Source organism: Dermacentor variabilis, chromosome 8, assembly GCF_050947875.1.
Source record: "Dermacentor variabilis isolate Ectoservices chromosome 8, ASM5094787v1, whole genome shotgun sequence".
Taxonomy (NCBI): Eukaryota; Metazoa; Arthropoda; class Arachnida; order Ixodida; family Ixodidae; genus Dermacentor; species Dermacentor variabilis.
Window position 1 is genome coordinate 33,687,588 of NC_134575.1, and position 20,770 is coordinate 33,708,357.

At 48.1% G+C, this 20,770-nt stretch overlaps 1 protein-coding gene and 1 long non-coding RNA gene across 2 annotated transcripts in view; one reads left to right on the top strand and one right to left on the bottom strand.

The window, feature by feature from the left end:
- The window catches only part of LOC142589965 (uncharacterized), a 181,873-nt gene extending 175,216 nt beyond the window's left edge, over positions 1 to 6,657 (bottom strand). Inside the window, exon 1 of the long non-coding RNA XR_012830013.1 lies at positions 6,541 to 6,657. This is a non-coding gene — a long non-coding RNA (uncharacterized LOC142589965). The remainder of the gene's footprint in view (positions 1 to 6,540) is intronic.
- Positions 1 to 20,770, top strand: part of LOC142589957 (uncharacterized) — a 69,365-nt gene that overhangs the window by 2,011 nt on the left and 46,584 nt on the right. The window contains exons 2-3 of the mRNA XM_075701694.1: positions 7,531 to 7,638; positions 11,037 to 11,243. Coding sequence (XP_075557809.1) covers positions 11,051 to 11,243 — 193 coding nt within the window. The 5' untranslated portion in view covers positions 7,531 to 7,638; positions 11,037 to 11,050. The remainder of the gene's footprint in view (positions 1 to 7,530; positions 7,639 to 11,036; positions 11,244 to 20,770) is intronic.

Sequence of the window (20,770 nt, forward strand, 5' to 3'; positions counted from 1 at the left end):
CCGTAGCACCATGTCGAGCACGATCTCGTAGCACCCTGTTGTAGCGATGCCGTAGCACCATGTCGAGCACGATCTCGTAGCACCCTGTTGTAGCGCTGCCGGTCGGGCACAATGACTGTAATGAGGGGATGATCCCTGCTTTGGCATCGCCTGTTTCGGGCACAATGACTGGAATGAGAGGATGATCCCTGCTTTGGCATCGCCTGTTTCGGGCACAATGACTGGAATGAGAGGGTGATCCTTTGCGGTCGCATCGCCGCAGTCGCGCCTGGAAACACCTGCCGATGAGTGTTGCGGCGACGACGATCGGGCCAAAATGTCTGCCGCCCCGCCGCAGTCGCGCCGGCAAAACCACGTGTCGCAGGCGAAACGCAACAGACCGCCCCGCCGGGGGAAGGAGATCCCGATGGACAGGGGACTGCATCCGCTGGCCGGAGGGATGTCGCTCGATGATGCTCATAACCGAAGTCGGGCGTCCCTCGACGTTTCTTGAGCGCAGCGCACAGAGAAGGCCTCGTTCTCTCGTTCAGGTTCGCACGGGACACTGCAAAGTGACTTCGGGAGAGTTCACATTTTTGTTCTCGTTCCCGGCAAGCGTTAGAACTACGCTGAAACTCAACCGCTCAGTCAGCAAGCACGGCACAACCCTCACTAAGCCCTGCCAGGCTCTTTCCCCTTTTTATACCACTGCCTAGTTCCTTACAGTAGTCTAGCATCACTCAGAACGCGTCCACAAATTGAAAAATTGCACTAGAAAGCATATCATCACTTTGAAACACTAAACAAAAGCAATATGTAAAAAAAAATCCTGCCTCAGGAAGAAAAACATCAGTAACAAACAATTTTGAGGCTGATTCCTACGTTAGGGGCTTCGACTTAAGCCATCGGCGTTACCGTTGAGACTCCCCTTTTTGTAACGCACCTCAAAGGAATATTGTTGTAAAGCGAGGCTCCAGCGCAGGAGGCGGCCATTTTTGGGAGAGATGGTCTGCAGCCATTGGAGAGGGCAGTGATCAGTCTCAATGATAAACCTCGAGCCGGCTAGATAGCATGACAATTTCTGAACGGCCCACACGAGACACGCGCACTCTTTCTCGGTGGCGCTATACGCCTGCTCACGACTGGTCAGCTTACGACTAGCATACAGGACGGGGTGTTCTACTTCTCCATTTTCCCGTTGGCACAGTACAACGCCCATGCCTCGCTCACTAGCATCGCACTGAACAATGAACCCTGTTGTATAGTCTGGCGATCGTAGCACAGGCTGGTTTGTTAGGGCACTCTTTAGGGCGCTAAAAGCTCTTTCCTTTGTCTCGTCCCAGACGACTGTTTGAGGCTCTGTTTTTCTTAGAGCATCCGTCAGGGGAGCCGCGATATCAGAGTACCTAGGGATGTACCTCTGATAGTAGCCGGCGACACCCAAGAACGACCGAATATCGGTCTTTGTGCGCGGTTGCGGAAAGTCTCGCACAGCGGCCACTTTTATTTCAGAGGGGCGGCGACGACCCTGACCAATCACGTGACCGAGGTAGACAACCTCGGCCTGTGCTAACTGGCACTTAGGAGCCTTGACTGTCAAGCCCGCTTCGCGCAGGCGGGTTAGCACTGCCCGCAAGGGTGCCATATGCTCAGACCAGGATGCGGAGAATATCGCTACGTCGTCTAGATACGGTAAAGCGAATTCTTGCTGTCCCCGCAACACTTTATCCATGAGGCTTGAAAAACAGTATGGCGCGTTCTTCAAACCGAAACTCAACACTTTAGGACGGAATGTTCCCATTGGTGAAATGAACGCCGCATACCTACTAGCCTCTTCTGTAAGTGGAACCTGCCAATAACCCCTGACAAGATCTAGGGTGGAAATAAACTGAGCGCTACTAACTTTCTCAAGGCGCTCCTCGATGTTAGGGATCGGATAAATTTGATCCTTAGTGATGGAATTAAGCCTGCGGTAGTCGACGCAAGGACGAGGTTCCTTGCCCGGTACCTCAACTAAAATCAAAGGGGAGGTATAATCACTCTCACCTGCCTCAATAACACCGAGCTGTAGCATTTTCTTTACCTCAGCCTCCATAATATCGCTCTGGCGGGGTGACACCCGATACGCCTTGGATCGTACTGGCTCTGGGGAGGTAAGTTCTATATCATGAGTAAGTACAGAAGTCCTACCAGGCCTCTCAGAGAACAGACCTTGAAACTCTTGTAATAGCTGGTGTAGTTCGGTTTTCTGCTCAGGCGACAGCGGTGCTTTACTGATAAGGTCACTAATGACTTGACCGATGTCTTCCCTGTTCGTCACTGAGCCTAGTCCCGGAAGCTCGACCGGAAGCTCTTCAGGAACGTTTACCATCATGCACACCACTGCTTCCCTTTGTCTATAAGGTTTGAGCAGATTACAGTGGTAAACTTGCTGTGCTTTCCGCTTTCCTGGCAGACTTACCACGTAGTTAACGTCCGACAGTTTCTGAACAATTCGTGCTGGGCCCTCCCACTGCACGTCTAGTTTGTTGTTTAGCGATGTGCGCAATATCATGACCTCATCGCCAACCTCAAAACGACGGGCCCTGGCTGTCCGATCATAATAAACCTTGGCCCTCTGCTGGGCCTTTGTCATTGCTTCACCTGACAACTCCTGTGCCCTTCTTAAGCGTTCGAGGAGCTTAAGTACGTACTCCACCACGACTGGGTCGTCGCCCCTACCTTCCCATGATTCTCGAAGCATGCGAAGCGGAGATCGAAGCGAGCGACCGTACACCAGTTCAGCTGGCGAAAACCCCGTAGCTGCATGCGGCGCGGTCCTTAAAGCAAACATCACCCCAGGCAGACACAGCTCCCAGTCAGTTTGATGTTCAAAACACAAGGCTCTCAACACGCGCTTCATGACGGAGTGGAGCTTCTCAACGGAATTCGACTGTGGGTGGTACACTGAGCTGTGTAACAGCTTTACCCCACACCTTTCGAGAAAAGTTGTCGTCAAAGCGCTAGTAAACACTGTGCCCTGATCTGATTGGATTTCCGCAGGGAAACCAACTCGCGCAAATATGGACAGTAGTGCATTAACTATCTCAACTGAGCTGAGTTCTTTAAGCGGCACTGCTTCAGGGAACTTTGTCGCTGGGCAGATCACAGTCAAAATGTGTCTGTACCCCGTGGCTGTTACCGGCAGAGGTCCCACAGTATCAATAACGAGCCGTCTAAAAGGCTCCGTAATGATAGGTACCAATTTCAACGGCGCCCTCGATTTATCCCCTGGTTTGCCCACCCGCTGACAAGTGTCACATGTCCTCACGAAATGGTCTGCGTCCCGAAAACACCCTGGCCAATAGTACTCTTGCAAGAGACGGTCCTTAGTTTTCTTAACTCCTAGGTGTCCGGACCACGAACCCCCGTGTGACAAGCGCAACAGATCCTGACGATAGCATTGAGGCACGACCAGCTGATCGAACTCCACTCCTCTGCGGTCTAGATACTTCCGGTACAGGACTCCACCTCTTTCCACAAAACGCGCAGTTTTCCTGGCGATACCTTCTTTGACATTGCAGCGTATGTTTTCTAGGCTACCATCCTTTTTTTGCTCGGCTATCAAAGCCGACCGGCTGACTTTTAGCAACCTATCAAGTCCGTCTGACGTAGGCGCGATGAGCAAATCAGTAGATAGCTCTTCTAACTTTCCCGTGTCGGGCGTTTCCTCTCCAGTATCTGGCGCCTTTAACGTTACAGACTCAAGTTTATTCAGTTCGGGCGTGCTCGGAATATCAGCTTGCTGCGCCTCTGACCCTTTTTCGTTGTTTGATAACGTCGGCCCCGCAACTACCGCCTTTGCAGCGAGCTCCCGAACCTTCGATCTGGTTAAGGCCTGAACACTAGCTTCACCAAACAAAAGCCCCTTCTCGCGCAGGAGGTGATCGGACCTGTTTGAAAATAGGTACGGGTACTGGGGTGGCAGCATAGATGACACTGCCGCCTCTGTCTCAAGCGCTCCGAAAGGTCCTTCAATAAGCACTTTTGCTACCGGCGGACACACGCTATGAGCTTCCACGGCTTGCTTGATCCATGCGCACTCGCCCGTGAACATATGGGGTTCTACGTAAGACGGGTGAACTACATCCATCGTAGCTGCGGAATCGCGAAGCACTCGGCACTCTTTCCCGTTCACGAGGAGGTCTCGCATGTAAGGCTCGAGAAGCTTCATGTTCTCGTCAGTGCTGCCTATTGAAAAAAACACAACTTTTGGTGTTGTTTCCGGACACTGCGCCGAAAAGTGACCCGGCTTCTGGCACGTATAACAAACGCCCGCTCGCCTCATCTCGAACCGCTTTCTGCGTTCGGCTTCGGCTGCCGCCGTCTCCTTAGGTTCGGTCGCACTGCTTCCACTCGCATCCGCACTACGCGTGTTCCCCTTTGCTCTCATGGGTGTGAACTTCGGCCTCTCGAACTTCGAGCCAAATTCACCCTTTTGACCATCCTTAGCTCCGCGAGCCCGACGCGTCACAAACTCCTCGGCTAGCTCAGCGGCTTTAGCCACCGTACAAACGTCTGGCCTATCCAAGACCCAGTATCGCACGTTCTCCGGTAACCGACTATAAAACTGTTCTAGCCCGAAGCACTGCAGAACTTTATCGTGGTCACCAAACGCTTTCTCTTCTTTGAGCCACTCCTGCATGTTCGACATAAGCCTATACGCAAACTCTGTATATGACTCACTTTTGCCTTTCTCATTTTCCCGAAACTTCCGACGGAACGCCTCCGCAGACAGCCGGTACTTTTTTAGAAGACTCGATTTCACTTTGTCGAAATCCTCTGCCTCCTCTCTATCCAAGCGAGCGACTACGTCGGCCGCCTCGCCGGGTAACAAAGTGAGCAAGCGCTGTGGCCACGTTTCCCGAGAGAACCCCTGCTTCTCGCACGTTCGCTCAAAGTTAACCAGGAACAAACCAATGTCCTCTCCAAGCTTAAACGGCCGCATCAGGTCAGTCATTTTGAACAATACGCGTTCTCCTGCACCGTGTGCCTGACTTCCATTACGAGCGCGTTCCATCTCTACCTCGAGACGCTTCATTTCCAAAGCGTGTTCGCGCTCTTCTTTTTTCTCTTGTTGCTCTCGCTCTTTCTGTTCTTTACGTTCACGCTCTTCTTTTTCTTTCTGTTCTTTAAGTTCGCGCTCCTGTCTCTCTTTTTGCTCTTTAAGTTCGCGCTCCTGTCTTTTTGACCTCTCCTCAATAGTCTCAAGGCATTCCGACAGCTCGTCATCCTCAGCCTCTAACTCAAGAATAGTCCTTAGCAGTTCAGGTTTTCTTAGTTTGTCTGAGACATCCAGACCCAACTCTCTTGCAAGCTCCAACAATTTCGGTTTGCGCAACGACTTCAAATCCATGGCTGCTCTGAATGCTGCTTTCTCTACTGCTTACTATTGTCTTGCCGCAAACTAACCCGGCAGCAACGACAACCACAATTACCAGCTCTGTTTCTGACACTAACAAAAAGCCTGGCAAAGCTCAGAAGAAGAAAGTCCCGCACTCACCAAACCTCGCAGGCAGGAATTCCGCGCAGTCGTTCCGCTGCAGGCAACCAGTCGTCACACAGGGCTCGTTGCACTGCTCCCGGATCGTCGTTGAGCTGCTCAGCATACAGTCAACTGCATCTGTTTGCTGCTGGCCTCCGTTGTCGCGATCTCACCGCTGGCAGACAGTTGTTTGAAGTCGGAGGCGATCTCACCGCTGCCAACCAGATGTTTGGGATCGCACCGCTGGTACGATCTGTTGGGAACTCGGCGCTGACGCCCGTGGTTGTACCTGGGTCGCAAGCCCCAAGGGTAGCGTTGGCCTGGCGGCCTGGGGTACAACTGGAAGCATCCGAAGGTCCCGGCAAAGCATGAGTCGACTGGTAACAACGAAACAACTTGTTTATTTTAACATCGCAAAGAGTTGGCGGTCAGGTTGACCGAAGTAGAGAGACGGGAGAGCACTTTACTCAGCAGAAGAAATCGGAGCCCTCTCTTTTGGCGTCCGGGGCAGCTGTTTTTATACTCTCGCAGTTGAGGGCAAGAAGGAACCCCTCAAAAGACGAGCACGTGAATGTACAATGGGCTAATGGTGACGCACACTGTCGTAGCGCTGCCGTAGCACCATGTCGAGCACGATCTCGTAGCACCCTGTTGTAGCGATGCCGTAGCACCATGTCGAGCACGATCTCGTAGCACCCTGTTGTAGCGCTGCCGGTCGGGCACAATGACTGTAATGAGGGGATGATCCCTGCTTTGGCATCGCCTGTTTCGGGCACAATGACTGGAATGAGAGGATGATCCCTGCTTTGGCATCGCCTGTTTCGGGCACAATGACTGGAATGAGAGGGTGATCCTTTGCGGTCGCATCGCCGCAGTCGCGCCTGGAAACACCTGCCGATGAGTGTTGCGGCGACGACGATCGGGCCAAAATGTCTGCCGCCCCGCCGCAGTCGCGCCGGCAAAACCACGTGTCGCAGGCGAAACGCAACAGTACGTAGTGCGTTCATTGCGTCCGGCTCGGGACTAGCGAAACCTACGGGAGAATGAAGTGCGGGCGCGCTCAGACCCCGGCTAGCGCGGAAAGTGCGCACCAGACCTTCTTGGCACCACAGCACTAACCAACATTTTAGCAGACAATGAGGGGAAAAAAAAAGCTCTAAGGGATTACACTATTTCAATCCTAGCAGCCGCGCGGCCGCGCCTTTAAAGTAGTTTAAAATTTCATTGCACTGCACAGCGAAGATACCAAATATCTGGGGCGTGTATCGCATGTATCGACGCGGATTTTTCTAGCCGCACCCTGTCAATAATGTGAAATGCCGAGTTTACAGCAGCTCCTCTGCGAATTATCACCGTCATCGCCGTACTCTAAAGACAGGGCCGGAGCGTTTCGGGCGTTGCTGTGAGGATGAGCACTGGAGGCCTCTACCGGCACGCTTGGTCCCTACTCAATGATCACGTGGTATTTCTTGGGCCGCGCGCTGCCGTAGGCGACCACGGGATGCGCAGGTCGCCCTTTATGCAGTAGGTCGTGCTTTAGCTTATCATACCTACGTCCGTTGGTTTCATTGAAGCGCTCGGTCAAGGGTGGCGGTGTTGTATCATGTCGTAGCACGTTTTACACACGAAGGAGAAAAGGTGCGGTGGAAACAGGAGGACTTTGTTTTTGCTCTGCCGGCCTCGCTCCATCCAGTGCTGTAGTGCCGAGCCCTCTAAATTGATGCCTCCCGCCTTGTAACAGTATGTCATGCGCGTAACTTCGCATCTGTGGTCGACATTGTAATAACACTAATACGGTATACACAGGTAGTTTGTCTGCTGTTTTTAGGATATCTATTACGAGCTACGCGGACGAATTCTACAAACTCGTGATGTTTACAGCTAAAAGAACATTTTTCCTGGTTGCGCGAGGAGCACATGTTGCACTTTGTGGCAGTCACGCGGTGAAGTGCTCAATGCAGATATCCCTGCATGTTTGTACCGTCATTTGTCTAATTTGTTTTACTTTGCCACTGCTGTCGTTACAGCTTCTGCTGATGTTAATTGTGCGCGTCAAGATCTAGCCGATCTTTGCACCGTTGACAACAATTAGCTGCAAGTGCTGATTGCTGCTGGGTGGCTCAGTCCAGAATCTGGTATGTATATCCATTTGCTTAAGGCATGCTGATGCTTCTAATACTTGAGCTGCTCCAGTAAAGAAAGATTGAATTAAATGTCGTTTGAGCGATGCGTGGCACCCTATCACTGTTGTGCTATAGAGGTGGCAAGGCATCTTCAGATTTAGGCCAGTAAGGCTGGCCAGTTATCTGTTGGAAGTTCCCAAAATGCATTAAATGTGCATATAAAATTGTCTAGGCCAGAACTCTTGTAATACTGTAGTGCCCTTGGTGCCTAATGCCATCACAAAGGAAACTAGAAGAATCCAGAAAATTTGTGTCCAGCTGTCTCAAGACAATAAATCATACAGAAATAATTGTGTTGCGAACTACGACTGAGCGTCTGCAGCTGTGAGTAATTTCCCTGTGGTAATACTGTTGCTTACCAACGTCTTTTGTGTCGGGTGCACTATCACTTGCCAGTTCCATCCTCGCTGTCTGACTCATTGTCGTAAGACTGTCTATCTGTACAATGCAGTTCCTGCGCCACAAGTGATGCCTGTGAGTGGTGGTGGAAGTGTTAGTATAAATTAGGTCTCGTATATAGGAAATGCCAGTCGGCCGAAACAATTGCTTAAATTGTTTCAGCATCAGAAATAGCTCTGCTAGCCTGCAGGTACGCTTAGATGTATGTCTCGGTGTTTGTCTGAGTTGTGATTGGCAACTGTTGGTGTATTGTTCTTACGGTGGTATATTATTTAAACTTTGCCACTTGCTCTGGGCTTCATGTGTAGCAGTGTGGTGTACTCTGCATTTCATTCTTACATGGTTGTGTGGCTGCAATGAAACCTTTTGAAGTGAATTTCTTTGGCTCTTTCGACCATTTTCGCTGTTCCTTGGTGGTCTGACTCTGCAAGGAAAACATTTTCGCTCTTTCTTGTTCTTTCATTTGCTTGTTCTTTTGTTTTTTCACCCTTTCATTCCTTTAGGCTATTTGCTTACATTGACAGTCATCGTCTATGGTCCCTGCACATTTTCTTCACTCATGTTCACACTCTAATTTGCCAGCAACCTTACCAACAATAGCTCAGGACTTCCACACTTGCTTGCTAACATTGCACTTTTTGGTAAAGTTTTGTCAAGCCACTGTTACTACAGAAACCACTTCGTTTCCAAATCTATAGCAGTACACTTTCTTTTCACCGGCAATGTCGTGCATTGCTGATGATCAGCGGGTGGATCAGCCATCTCCCATTTCAGTGGCAAGTCAAACAAGGCTGAGAAGCAATGTAGTCAGGAATGACTTCAATGCACTGAACAAAGAGAAGCACGAGTGGCTTAATCCGTTAGCAGAACTGCTCAGAAAGAGGGCCAAAGAATAAAGAACCAACTGTGAGGGCCGAGTGAGCAATCTAGGAGCACCGCCGGCAGCGTTGTCAGCGTGTTTGGCACGGTATGTTCGTGTTTTGTAGGGTGGTGCAGCACAGCGCTATGGGCGGAGTCTATTTGTGTTCGGAGGGGTGGAAGGGCGCCGGAAGAAATGCGCGCAAGGCTGGTGTGCATCTCATGAAGAGAAGCATGAGGCGGCAGTTGGGGTGCCGGGCGATCATGCACCGGCTCTTATTTCACTTTTCTATTTTTTCTTTTCAAGGATTTCGCATTCCATTACCTTTCGGTATGGACGCCCAGCAACCATACCTCGTGGTTATAAATGATAAGGCGTCATGAGGACATTGAAATAAGCAGGTTATTTCCCCATAGAAAACTTAAAAAAGTTTATGGTGCAGCAGCTTTTCATTGTTATAACCGATATATTGTTGAAGCCGGTATAGTTATAAGTGGTTTCGACTGTACCCGTACTTTTGCTGTGGTGCAAAGTAAAACAATAACACTGCAGACATTCGGTCTGCGTGTTATATTATTCCACTAAACTTTAAGTCGTCTCTTGAGACAACAGAATACACAAATAACACATGCTGCCTTGAATAATTCTTGAAGTGTCACATGTCACTATGAGCAGCATCACAGCATACACATGTACGTAGGCGCTTATGCTGATATAATGTCATCCCCTCATCTTGGGGCGCAGGCCCGTGAGGAAAAGGGCAAACAGTGTTTAGTTCGAAATTTAAGCTCTTTCCACGGTGCGTAGCGCTGTAATTTTAGCATCCTTGATTACGAGCGCACATTGTATGCACTGCGCTTGTCAGCTCAAAATGGCCAGACCTCGAGGGGCCCCTTAATGCAAAAGTGAAGGAAAATTGGGTGGGGGAGCAAGTGACTGGCGGTTATGTTATGAACTCTAGAATTAGAAGATGAGAGATGTGGCAACTTCATGGAAAAAATTGCCTGCGAGTTATGAACACCTTCTTCTGGAAGTGGAATAACAGGAAGTGGTCCTTGAAAAGTCGTAATGGGGACGTAAGAAATGAAATAGATTGCATACTCTGTGCCAACCTTATCATAGTGCAAGTTGTAGAAGTGTGAGGTAGGGTAAATAGCAGTGATCATAGGTTAGAGACGTCTCGGATTGTTCTCAATTTGAAGAAAGTTAGTTGAGGAAACAGGCCAGCCAACCTAGACACAGTCAGGGTAAATGTAGATGACAAGACAGGGGTAATTGGAGATCACTGGGAGAGGCTGCTCAGGGTTATTGAACAATGGCACATACCCAGTGACCCAACTTAGCATCAAAGAAGTTTGTTGAATAGCAGCACATACCTACCCATTGTTACATGCTCAGCGACTGAAGTTGGGCCGGCAGTTAGATTTAAACCCAGTTCCCAGGGACAGTGCAGCAACCAAATGCTCTACCCATTTGAGCATAGACTACACACCGACCCAAGTTGGCAGGAAAGAGGTTATGTGCGATCATACATACACACGTACCGACCTACTTCTAAGTGGGTAAAGTTCTTCAAGAATGCTGTTGCATTAAAAATGAACTTTGGACCAGCATTGTAATGTGTAGGGCCTATCAGGGCTACTGAATTGGTACCACTGGAACTGACGTGCAATCGTGGACAGCAAACAGGTAGTGTGAGGAAATAGAAAATTTACTAGCACGAGATGGTATCATCTGGCGCAAGACATGGGGTGGTTGGAGATCCTGCAGTTGACATCAGAAGTCTGATGGCAATGATCTTAGGATGTTGCAATAACTTTTCATTAGTTGGACTACATCAATAGCTTTAAAATGCATGAGACGAAAAAGTGTCTCAAATATGTTCTTCTGTCGTAAGCCTTCCACAAGAAAGAGGTTGCCCTGCTTTCGAGTATTCAATGTGGATTGTCCTTTGTAGCCCTTTAGGAATACTGAACCGGAAGGGTTATTTTGTGTTCCTTGGCTATGCATTGTGAAGTGCCCCTGTATTTATTCTATACCTTTTGGTCTGATGCTGTAACAGGACTGCAATTGCCCCACTTGTTTTTTGCAGGCCTCACAAATGCAATGAGCCTAGCTGAAAGCATCACTGCCAAAATGGCATGCCACACCCCTTCAAAGGTCGTTGCTCATGTCGATGTTGGCATGCAGTGCAGCTTGCCTCTCGCTGACAAGTCTGTCGGCTGCTCGTTGAAACCAGGGAGGGAGTCTAGGAGCGTGCAGACTATGGAGGCTGTGGAACAGTTAAGCTCCACCTCAGGTAGGCAGTGACCGGCACTTTTCTTACATTCGCTTGCTTGAGTGAGTGTGGTAAATGGCCAAGTCTGCCTAGCTTGGCACGACTTGCTCAAGTGTAAATTAGCAGGTTTTTTATTCTTGTCTGTATACTTATTGAGGCAAAATGCAAAAATAATGCTCTGCTGAGTACATTGAAGCACCTTAGATTGCAGAGCTTAATGCAGAGCCGTCTTGACCTGGTGTCGTTGTAGCTCTTACATTGCTTTATGATTACCTTACACCCAGTGAGTCCCTTAGTTATGTAGAGATCGGTGTATGAGTGTAAGAAGATATAGATCAATGCAGAATGTAAGCTGACCTCCGGGTTTAATAAATAAAGGGAAAATCAGACATCCACCCATTCGTAGCAATTGCTACAAAGGAAACCCATGTGGGTTCCTCGAAAGAAAAGCCTCAGAGTTGAAGAAAAATTCGTCCTGGTCCGGGACTCGAACCCGGGAGCACCACCTTTCTGGGGCAGCCGCTCTACCATCTGACCTAGCCAGGCAGCTAGCAGATGGCAGGGCAAAGTCGAATTTGTGGACAACACGAGACAAAGGCAAGTGTTTGACGTAGTAGTTCTGCGGAAATCCGCAAGGTGAAGAGAAGTAATTAATAAAGAGAAAATCGGACATCCAGTCATTCGTAGCATTTGCTACAAAGGAAACCCATACGGGTTCCTCAAAAGAAAAGCCTGCTCATTTTTCTGCGAAACATAAGATAGGTTGCATATGCTTGGTCGTTGATAATTTGCTGAAGGATAAGCAAGTGAAGGGAAAATGCACTGTCAAACATGTGAACAGGTACATCACTTGTGCTAAGCATGTTCTGTATGCCATTCCATTATCTTGTGGTAGAGTGCGTGGGACAAACGAAGCGATGTGTGAATGTTCGACTTCAAGAGCATGAGCTCTCTCTTTGAGGGGTTGCGCCACTTCATCTCCCTGAGCATTGCAAGTCGTGCGGTTGTCGCCCCGAATTTTAAAAAAACTAGTGTCATATTTAAACACGTAAGCCAATTGACAAGGGAAATCGCCGAAGCTCACAATATAAAGATTAGGGACAAAGAGTGTATCAGTGAAACGTCTATCACTCTTCATGACAAGGAACTGCATTACCTATGTCAATTTTGATTATGCATCAGTTTGTCACAGTTGCCTTGATGCATCTCTGTATCTTGTGCATGTCATGGTTATCAAATGGCACCTATATATATGTTAGACATATCTTCAACAAAATATCAGTTGAGAGTCAGCATCGTGTCGTCGTTTTATACCTCCTGTTGTCCTTGTCTTGTGTTGCGCCATAACAAACCTTACTATGAATGTGGAAGTGGATTTGCACAAGGCTCACTCTACAATCGACGTTCAGGGAAGGGTGCGATGTTCCTCCACTCCGCAACACACAAAGGCACTTGGGTAGGCTTCATCGACTCTGATGCTGCGCAGACAAGGCTCCAGAGTCAGATTGCCAACAAGCGCGGGTTTATTCAACCAAGGTAGAGCACAGTATGACAGTCATTGCTCTCATGAGCAAAGGCTAAATGCAAGACTGATCGAGTATGCGTGGCCGCTGCGCTAGGGCTAACTGGGAAGTGGTGCACCAAGCGTGAGAAGGAGAAATTTTGGGAGAAAAGGTCCTTGTAACCAGCTCGTTGCAGGCCTGTGAGCATCTTCTGTGGCAATGAAGCACTCAGCGGAAGGGAGCTTGGGTGGAGAGGGTGCCCGGGGACCACCACTCGGGAGGCCGATTGGGGCGCGTCTTGGTGACACTAGCTCGCCCGGTGATTGGACTCTGGGAGGGAGAAGCACAGTTTGCGCAGGAAATTAGCTTCAGCGCGCTAGCTTTGTCAGCCATGTTACTGTTACGGTGGCGGTTCTTGGAGATCAAGATAAACACAGCGCGGGAACTGGGGGTTGAGGTGCGGAAAGGCACCTCAATGTCCACATCATTTCTTGACCAAAAGGCTCACCTTTATCGATTGGCAGAGGTATTTTCCGCGAACTACACCACAGAGTCCGCTACCGCCAAAGGCGCCAACGACTCAACGTTAGACAACTTAAGTCAAGTTTGATCGAAAGTGCTGCGATACTGTCATTATGTACAGCAGATTGTCATGCTGGTGTATCAGCGGACATCTTCCTGGCACCTAAGTCGAGAACAAGAATGACATGGACGACCTGCTATTGATGAACTGGTCTGAAAAGAAAGGAAACAAACCCCTCTAACAACTCTGCGGTTGCTCGGACACTGTCACGTGATTGCTGGGCTTCCCTTCCAGCCTGGTGGGACGCCAGTAGCAACCGCAGTCGCCACCGCAGCGAGCATGTCAGCCTGTTGCAGACTCGGGAAGTAACAAAGAGAGCAGGTACAACTTGCACCGATTCAACTGCCCGCACCTGAAGAACTTTGTAAGGACAATGCGCTTAAAGAAGCCACCCAGAAAATGTGGACAATGTCAAGGACTTCCTCATCCACAGCTAACTGAACAACATCAAATAGAAGGAGCACTCTCATAATCGACCGACTCGTCCATTTCCTCACACGTAGCAGCGTGTTGTGAACAGAACAAGTGTGACATAACCATTTGCACAGGCCAGGCAAAACAGGGTTCCATTAGAGCAGTCGCACCGAGCAATCATAACTTATAGTCATGCAGTCGCTTCATTCCTTACAGACCTATTGGGCATTTCAGCCTTTGTTTTCACCTTTTTACTGCTTCGCACCATACGCCATTTCAAGAAATTTATAATACGAAAAGGTCAAATCGGCCACCATTCTCTGAACATACGAGACTTGCGAAATAGTCCTGTACGCATCACAGCTGCCATCTGCACTGCAAAGCACCATCAATGCTTTGTTCACTTGTCATCTCTATGGACTTAAGCATATGAGATCCTGCACGACATAATTTAATAACCCTGTTAACGAATGTTCATGTGAGACCCTTACAGTGAAGGATTGTAAATGCCAACAACACAGAGCTGTGCAAAATCAATGCTTGTCACTAATGATTAGCTGATATTCTTTATATTCTTCAGCTAACCGCTGGTGTATTGACACTTTGTTCTACTCAACAGTAGCATGTAGAAGTAAATACTATCACGGTGAGAAGGTTATTGATATTTACTACAGGCCCAAACTACTCAGTTCCTAATTCTCATAATTCAATCACCTTTTAAACGACCTTTTACTTTATGTCCTTGACGCTGAGATTTGCAAGTAGTTGGGAAAATCGAAGTGAACATAATCACTAGTGAGCACCACTGTTTCGACCACATCTGCAATATTAAATAAAGGAAAGTTTCTGAAGAAACATGCCCATACGTGTGGCAAAATGAATAAATGATGGCCACCGCTGACTTACCAAACAAATTAATTCGAGATAACTAGTGACTAATTCTTAGCATCTCCCAATTATTAATTTTGAATTGCCATTCAAATTATTTATCATTTGACCTCATTGACACTACTAACAGTAAGAGAATACTGAACTGAGCTTATAGCTAGTGGTCACTAAACATTATTCATTATCAGGTAGCAGTGGTTGCAGAAGTGCTTCTTTAATGACATTTTGATAGATATTGATGACTATGTTTACGATTGGTGGCTACCGCTGTCACACCAAACAAAGTGGTTCGTGATTGCTAGTGACAAAGCCCTAGCATCTCCTAGGGATTAAACTTGAATAGTCATTTGACTCATTTTTAATTTGATACCCATGACTTTATGCTGTGTAAAAGTACAAAAACACAGAACGGAGCTTATCACTACTGATGACTAATCAGTCTGCATTATCAGTTACCAGTGGTAGCAAAAGAAAGTCCTCATGTAATGACATTTTGATAGATACCAATGAGGACTTGCACGAGGGATGTCTGCCACTGTCATAAAGAAATATGTGATCCGTGATCACTAGTGACTACATTACTGCATCTCCTAGTTATCATAACTGAATCTATCTTTAAAAAAGTTTTTTGTTTGACGTTCATGACGCTACGACACATACAAGTACAAGGACACTGAACAGAGCTTATAAGTTGGGATCATTAATGACTCTGCGATATAAGTTAGGAAAGTTGAGTGATTTAAACTTATTTACTGACACTTTCACTTCTGCCATTGAAGACGTGCACGAATGATGGCTGCAGCGCTCACACTAAACAAAGTGATTTGTCATCACTAGCGATTCAAGCTTAAAACCAATAACACTGACTTTATCGGTTCCTTTCGTTTAGCAAAGCGACACCATCTATACAACACAAGAATTCAGGATCCTTGGCTTCAGCGACTATGCCGCACAAATTACGGAAATCAGTCGCTATCATTCCAACTACCTGTGCCCTTAAACAGATATGCCAAACGCGGGATAATCACTGAGACTTCATCCATGTGCACGTTTTATTTGTTCTTATCAGGTCAAGGTATCATTTTGTTTACATACCCATCAAGCCGTTTTGCTGCCTTCTGCTTGCTTAGTTTCGGCTACGCTGTGTATTATTTATTTCAGCAGTCACAGTACGCTATCAATTGTACTTGTAGCACATGTATTTGTCAATGACTGTCTCATTCCTTTTTCTTGAAAACTGTTTTTTATTTTTTCGTGGTACTAACTTACTACTATGGGTCTTTCTGGCGTTTTCTTGATCTCTATTCTTGCAAATGGCAAAATGTTTGTGTTGCCTCTTTCCGTTTTTAGATTTCACACGCTCAATATGACACTGATTATTCAACCACTTATATTGTGATACTTTTTTTACTTATTTATTATATGTTCATTTTTATTTCACAACTTTGCCATTCATTTTGATCCTGTACTTCTAATATTCCCACGTTGTATGACAAATTGAAAACCATTCTGCTCCTTGTTTGTGTAAATTATAGGTCATTTGTTTATCTTTTGTCAAATTGTATCTTTTTTCAATAAATATGTTTAGTTGTTTGCATTCACATTTATTTAGAACTGTTACCGCGGTTCATTTGCTGCTGGACTTTCTAGGGGGTGGCAGCCTTGACAAGTGGCAGTTAGCGGCTTTTCCCCACTCACTTCCATATTTCTTGTGGAGAAATAAAAGTTCCTTTGATTGATTGATTGATTGATTTGGTGCCTTCAAGATGCTCATCTTTTCGCTCCAAGAGTTGTACCCCCTTTTGCAGTTTTCAATGAATCACCTGCGTTCTGTCTTATGCTAGCAAATATTGAAGAAGGGCATTTGCACCTAGCAGCGCTGTTAATATAACGGCGCTCTAACAGACACTGTTACTGTTTGACTTAAGGGCGAAGAAACAACGTTGCGGTGTGCCCGCTGAAGCGAAAATCTGTGTCTGCTTGTCTGCTTTGATCAGAAGACATGGATGCCACTGAAGAGAGCATGCCGACGCTGCCCCCTCGGGCATCTGTTTTTGTTTTTTTTTCCACTGTGGCTTGCATGATGCGCTGGAAGGCACCGCCACTTCATGTGCCCTTGTCTGCGTGTGCTATTTTTCTGACTATCTGGTCGCGTGCGCGTGCCCTTGCTGACAAGAGTTTCAACTCCTAAATATTCCTCCATGGCCCTGGTGCAACTGGCGCACATACTTGATCTGTGTTGCGGTGGGCCTTTGCACTTAAGCACTGTAACTGTTGCACTGTGCTGTATCTTGGGTGAATGGCTTGTTGGTGATTTGACTCTAGAGGCTTCTCTGCGCCATGTGTCAGAGAGTCGACGAACCCTGCTGTTATGCCTTTGTGCATTGTGGAGTGGAGGAGTGTCGTGCCTTTTCCTGACCAATTGCCGGTAGGGTGAGCCTCATGTGAAACCCATCTCCACAGTTGGTAGAGGTGAGTGTGATAAGAATCGAGCAATATCAGACGGGGAGAAGTATATGATGAATGTGGTCTAGCCATAGCAAATTAATCTTTTTTTTTATTGAGGTGATGTTTATGTGGGTGAAAACTTCTGAACTGCTGCATAATGGCTGCATTAAGTTGTCATTTCCTGTTCAACTGCTTTGGTAATATACAAGTCAAGCCAACGCTTTTTCTTGCCATTCTAGCTGCCATGTTCATGTTGCATTTCTTCATGTGAAGATGCAACAAAATTTTAAGCGCTCATTGGTCAACTATGCCTTGCAAAAACCAAGCATGAGGGTGGACCCAAATGTATCTAGAAACTAACATTGTCATTGATTGAATTGCTGCACTGATTGTGTCAAGAAGAAAATCCTGCTACATGCTGTGCCAAATTGCCTCCCTTGTTTTTATCCAACTGTTCAGGTTATGTTTTGTCATGCCTCTTGTATATTTTAGTACTTTGTTCTATTGGATGGCCCCAGGGGCTCCTCATTATATATATATATATATTGACAAAATATTGGGCACAACCACAATGCAGCGGGTATGCGCCAGTGGGGATGACGCTGAAGTAGCGCGGGTTTTTAGGTGAAGCGAGGAAACGAAGAAGACGTTTTCCCTTGGACGACTGATAAAGTGTATTTCTTGGCGGTGCTGCTCCGCATACTCGTCGATCCCACGTCGTTACTCTGGTGGCGGTGCGGGGTATTCTTCATGCTTGGAACCCCTTCGCAGAGCCGACGATCAAGCCTGGAATCACCATCGCGCATCGAAACACCGGTCCACCGGTTCATTCGTCGCCTGCTAGGCTTAGCGCCCGAGTCCAGTCCCCTGCAAGAAACTTCGAAAAAATGTTTGCCTCCTACAAATAACATGGCCACCGCAGCTCCATTGCAAGTAACACTACAGAATTCTATGGTCCCGGAGAGCTTTCATGGTGATGCCTTTGAAGACGTCCAAGATTGGCTAGACCAGTTCGAGCGCGTCGCCCAGTACAACTATAAGACCAGCTCGGCGGACAAACTCTCGAGTGTCTATTTCTATTAAAGGACAATGCTCGTATGTGGTACGTAAACCGGGAGAGGAGCTTTGCCACGTGGGGCAACTTCCGTGCACAGCTGCTGGATACCTTTTCAAGCATCGACAGAAGGGAAAACGCGCAGCGTCTCCTTGAAATCCGTGTTCAAAAACCCAATGAGAGTGTTACTATGTTCTCGGAAGACACGGCCTGTCTTTTCCCTTTTCCGTAGGGCAGACCCAGACATGCCAAAAGAAAGAAAGCTGCGATATCTCTTGCGAGGAGTGAAGGAGCAACTGTTTGCTGGCCTTGTGAGAAATCCACCGACAACAGTAGCACAGTTCACAAAAGAGGCTACAGCCATTGAACGGGCCCTACAGCAACGATACCGCCAGCGTGACGAGTAACTCGGTGGCGAACACTTCTGTTCTGGCTGCGAGTAACGACATGTCTCTGTGTGAAGTTGTCCGAGAGGTGGTGCGAGAAGAGCTTTGGCAGCTCGGCTTTGTTGTTGCACCTACGGAACCGATGCCAGCGTTATCTTTTGTTGCTGATGTGGTCCGGGAGGAAGTCCGGCAAGCTTTTTCAGCACCAGACTGTGAGAACGTTCCGCGGCGCCTCACTTATGCGGAGGCTGTTCGCCGTCCACTCAACGCAACTTCAACGCCGTTGACACCCATAACTACAACTCGCGAAATGTTCGTCTTTCTCGCGTAGCTGCGATGGGCGACGGGTGGGTGTGCTAATGGTGGCATCGGTGGACGACGAAATTGTGGCGTTAAGGCGGAACCGCATGGCGCGATTTCAGACGCGATTGACGCGCGGATGGTGGGACGCGTGCATCATTTTGACGCGTACCTAGCATGATCCGTCACGAAATCGCACCGCCGCATGCTGCTGCTCGAAGTAGAAAAAAAATGCCTCGTGCGGCGCGTCTGCCAATCAGAGTTCAGGTAAGTCATGTGGCATTTGGTCACATGGCATTTTGGTTTTTGCTTTTGCCACCAGATGGTACTGCTCTCTGCACATCTCGACGGAACCTCTCTGGCGCATTTTTTTTTCTTAGTAGAACTGGCGCGTGCGTCAAAGAAAGCACGTGCTACATGATTTCATTAGCGCATCGTGTTGGTTCGCGCATCGTGTTCACCTAAAATAGACAAAGCAACCTTCAACAAGGTCGTAATAACGGAAGTGGAGAAGTGTCGCGTTCTGTGGGACGTACGCGATCGCAATTGCAAGAACAACATCAAACGTGACCAGGCTTAGCGAACTATAGCAGATACCCTCAACGTAGACGGTGTTGCAGATGCCCTCAGCATCCCCCTTAATAGTAGCAATCGCCGCTTCTGCTCGGTAGTAAGCGGCCGACACTCTATTTTCTACGTGAAGTTGTAAGCAAGCAGCGGCCTCTCAGCATGCGGAAGGTACATAGTCGCAGTTTCGCACACAATCTTGCTGCTTGAAATTAAGCTTTATAAATACACTTCGCACAAAAATGTCGCCATTTAATTACACTAAGATTACTTTTATTGTAGTGTTCTGAAAGCTTAAGGGCATACTATATATGCGGTAACAGAGAGAATTCATGTTGTTGGGAGTTATGTTGTCTGGCAACGCGGAAAACGCGAAAGCATCGCCACGCCGCGCCGCTCCCTTTTTTCCTGCAGGTGCTCGCGCGTCGGCGGCAACGCGGGCGTTTGCTGCGAGTCGTGTCTTTCGCTCGCGAAAAATGTGCCATGCGGTTCCAGCTTTATAGGGCCCTGGCATTGTCGCGGAGGGGGACCTTGACGGCAGGCGACGGCGGCATAGGTCGTCGCTTCCGACTGAGGTTGCACTGATCGTGGTTGCACCTCAGGGACTCCAAGCGATCGCTGAACCTCTTCTTTGATGATTTCAGCGATTGAATCCACTTGGGACTGCGACCTTGGGTAGAACTTCTGCAGCTCCTCCAGTACGACCGCTCTGATAGTCTCGCTTAGTTTGTAAAGTTTGTTTGCCGGTTGAATTGCTGGTTTCGCATCTCGAGTGTCTTCTCGATGCTGGTCGCCTTTCGGAAGAAACATGTCGATGGTCTTTGGTGGGCTTCGTACCATTCTGGCAAAAAGTTCCTCTTTCACACCACGCATGAGTAGGCGGACTTTTTTCTCCTCAGGCATTTCAGGGTCGGCGTGATGGAATAGACGGCTCATTTCATCCGTGTACATCGGGGTTGTCTCATTAGGTAGCTGCACCCGGGTTTCTAATAGTGCTTGGGCTCATTCTCGGCGTACGACGCTTGCGAATGTCTGCAGGAAGCCGCTTTGGAACAGGTCCCAGGTCGTTAAGATGGCTTCTTGGTTCTCGAACCATGTCCTGGCAGCGTCTTCCAATGCGAAGAAGACATGTCGCAGTTTGTCGTCACTCTTCCAGCTGTTAAATGTAGCGACTCTCTCATACGCCTCAAGCCAGCTTTCCGGGTCCTCGAACGTTGAACCGTGGAACATCGGAGGCTCCCTGGGCTGCTGCAGCACGATGGGAGACGCTGAAGCTGCCATTGGGGTGGAGTTGGTGACAATCTTCCTGCTCATCTCAGGCAAAAGTCCGTGCTCCGGGGGCAGTCCTTGCAGCCTGCGGCTATTGCGCTGGCTCTTGTTAACGTTGGTGATGTCTTTCGCGTTCG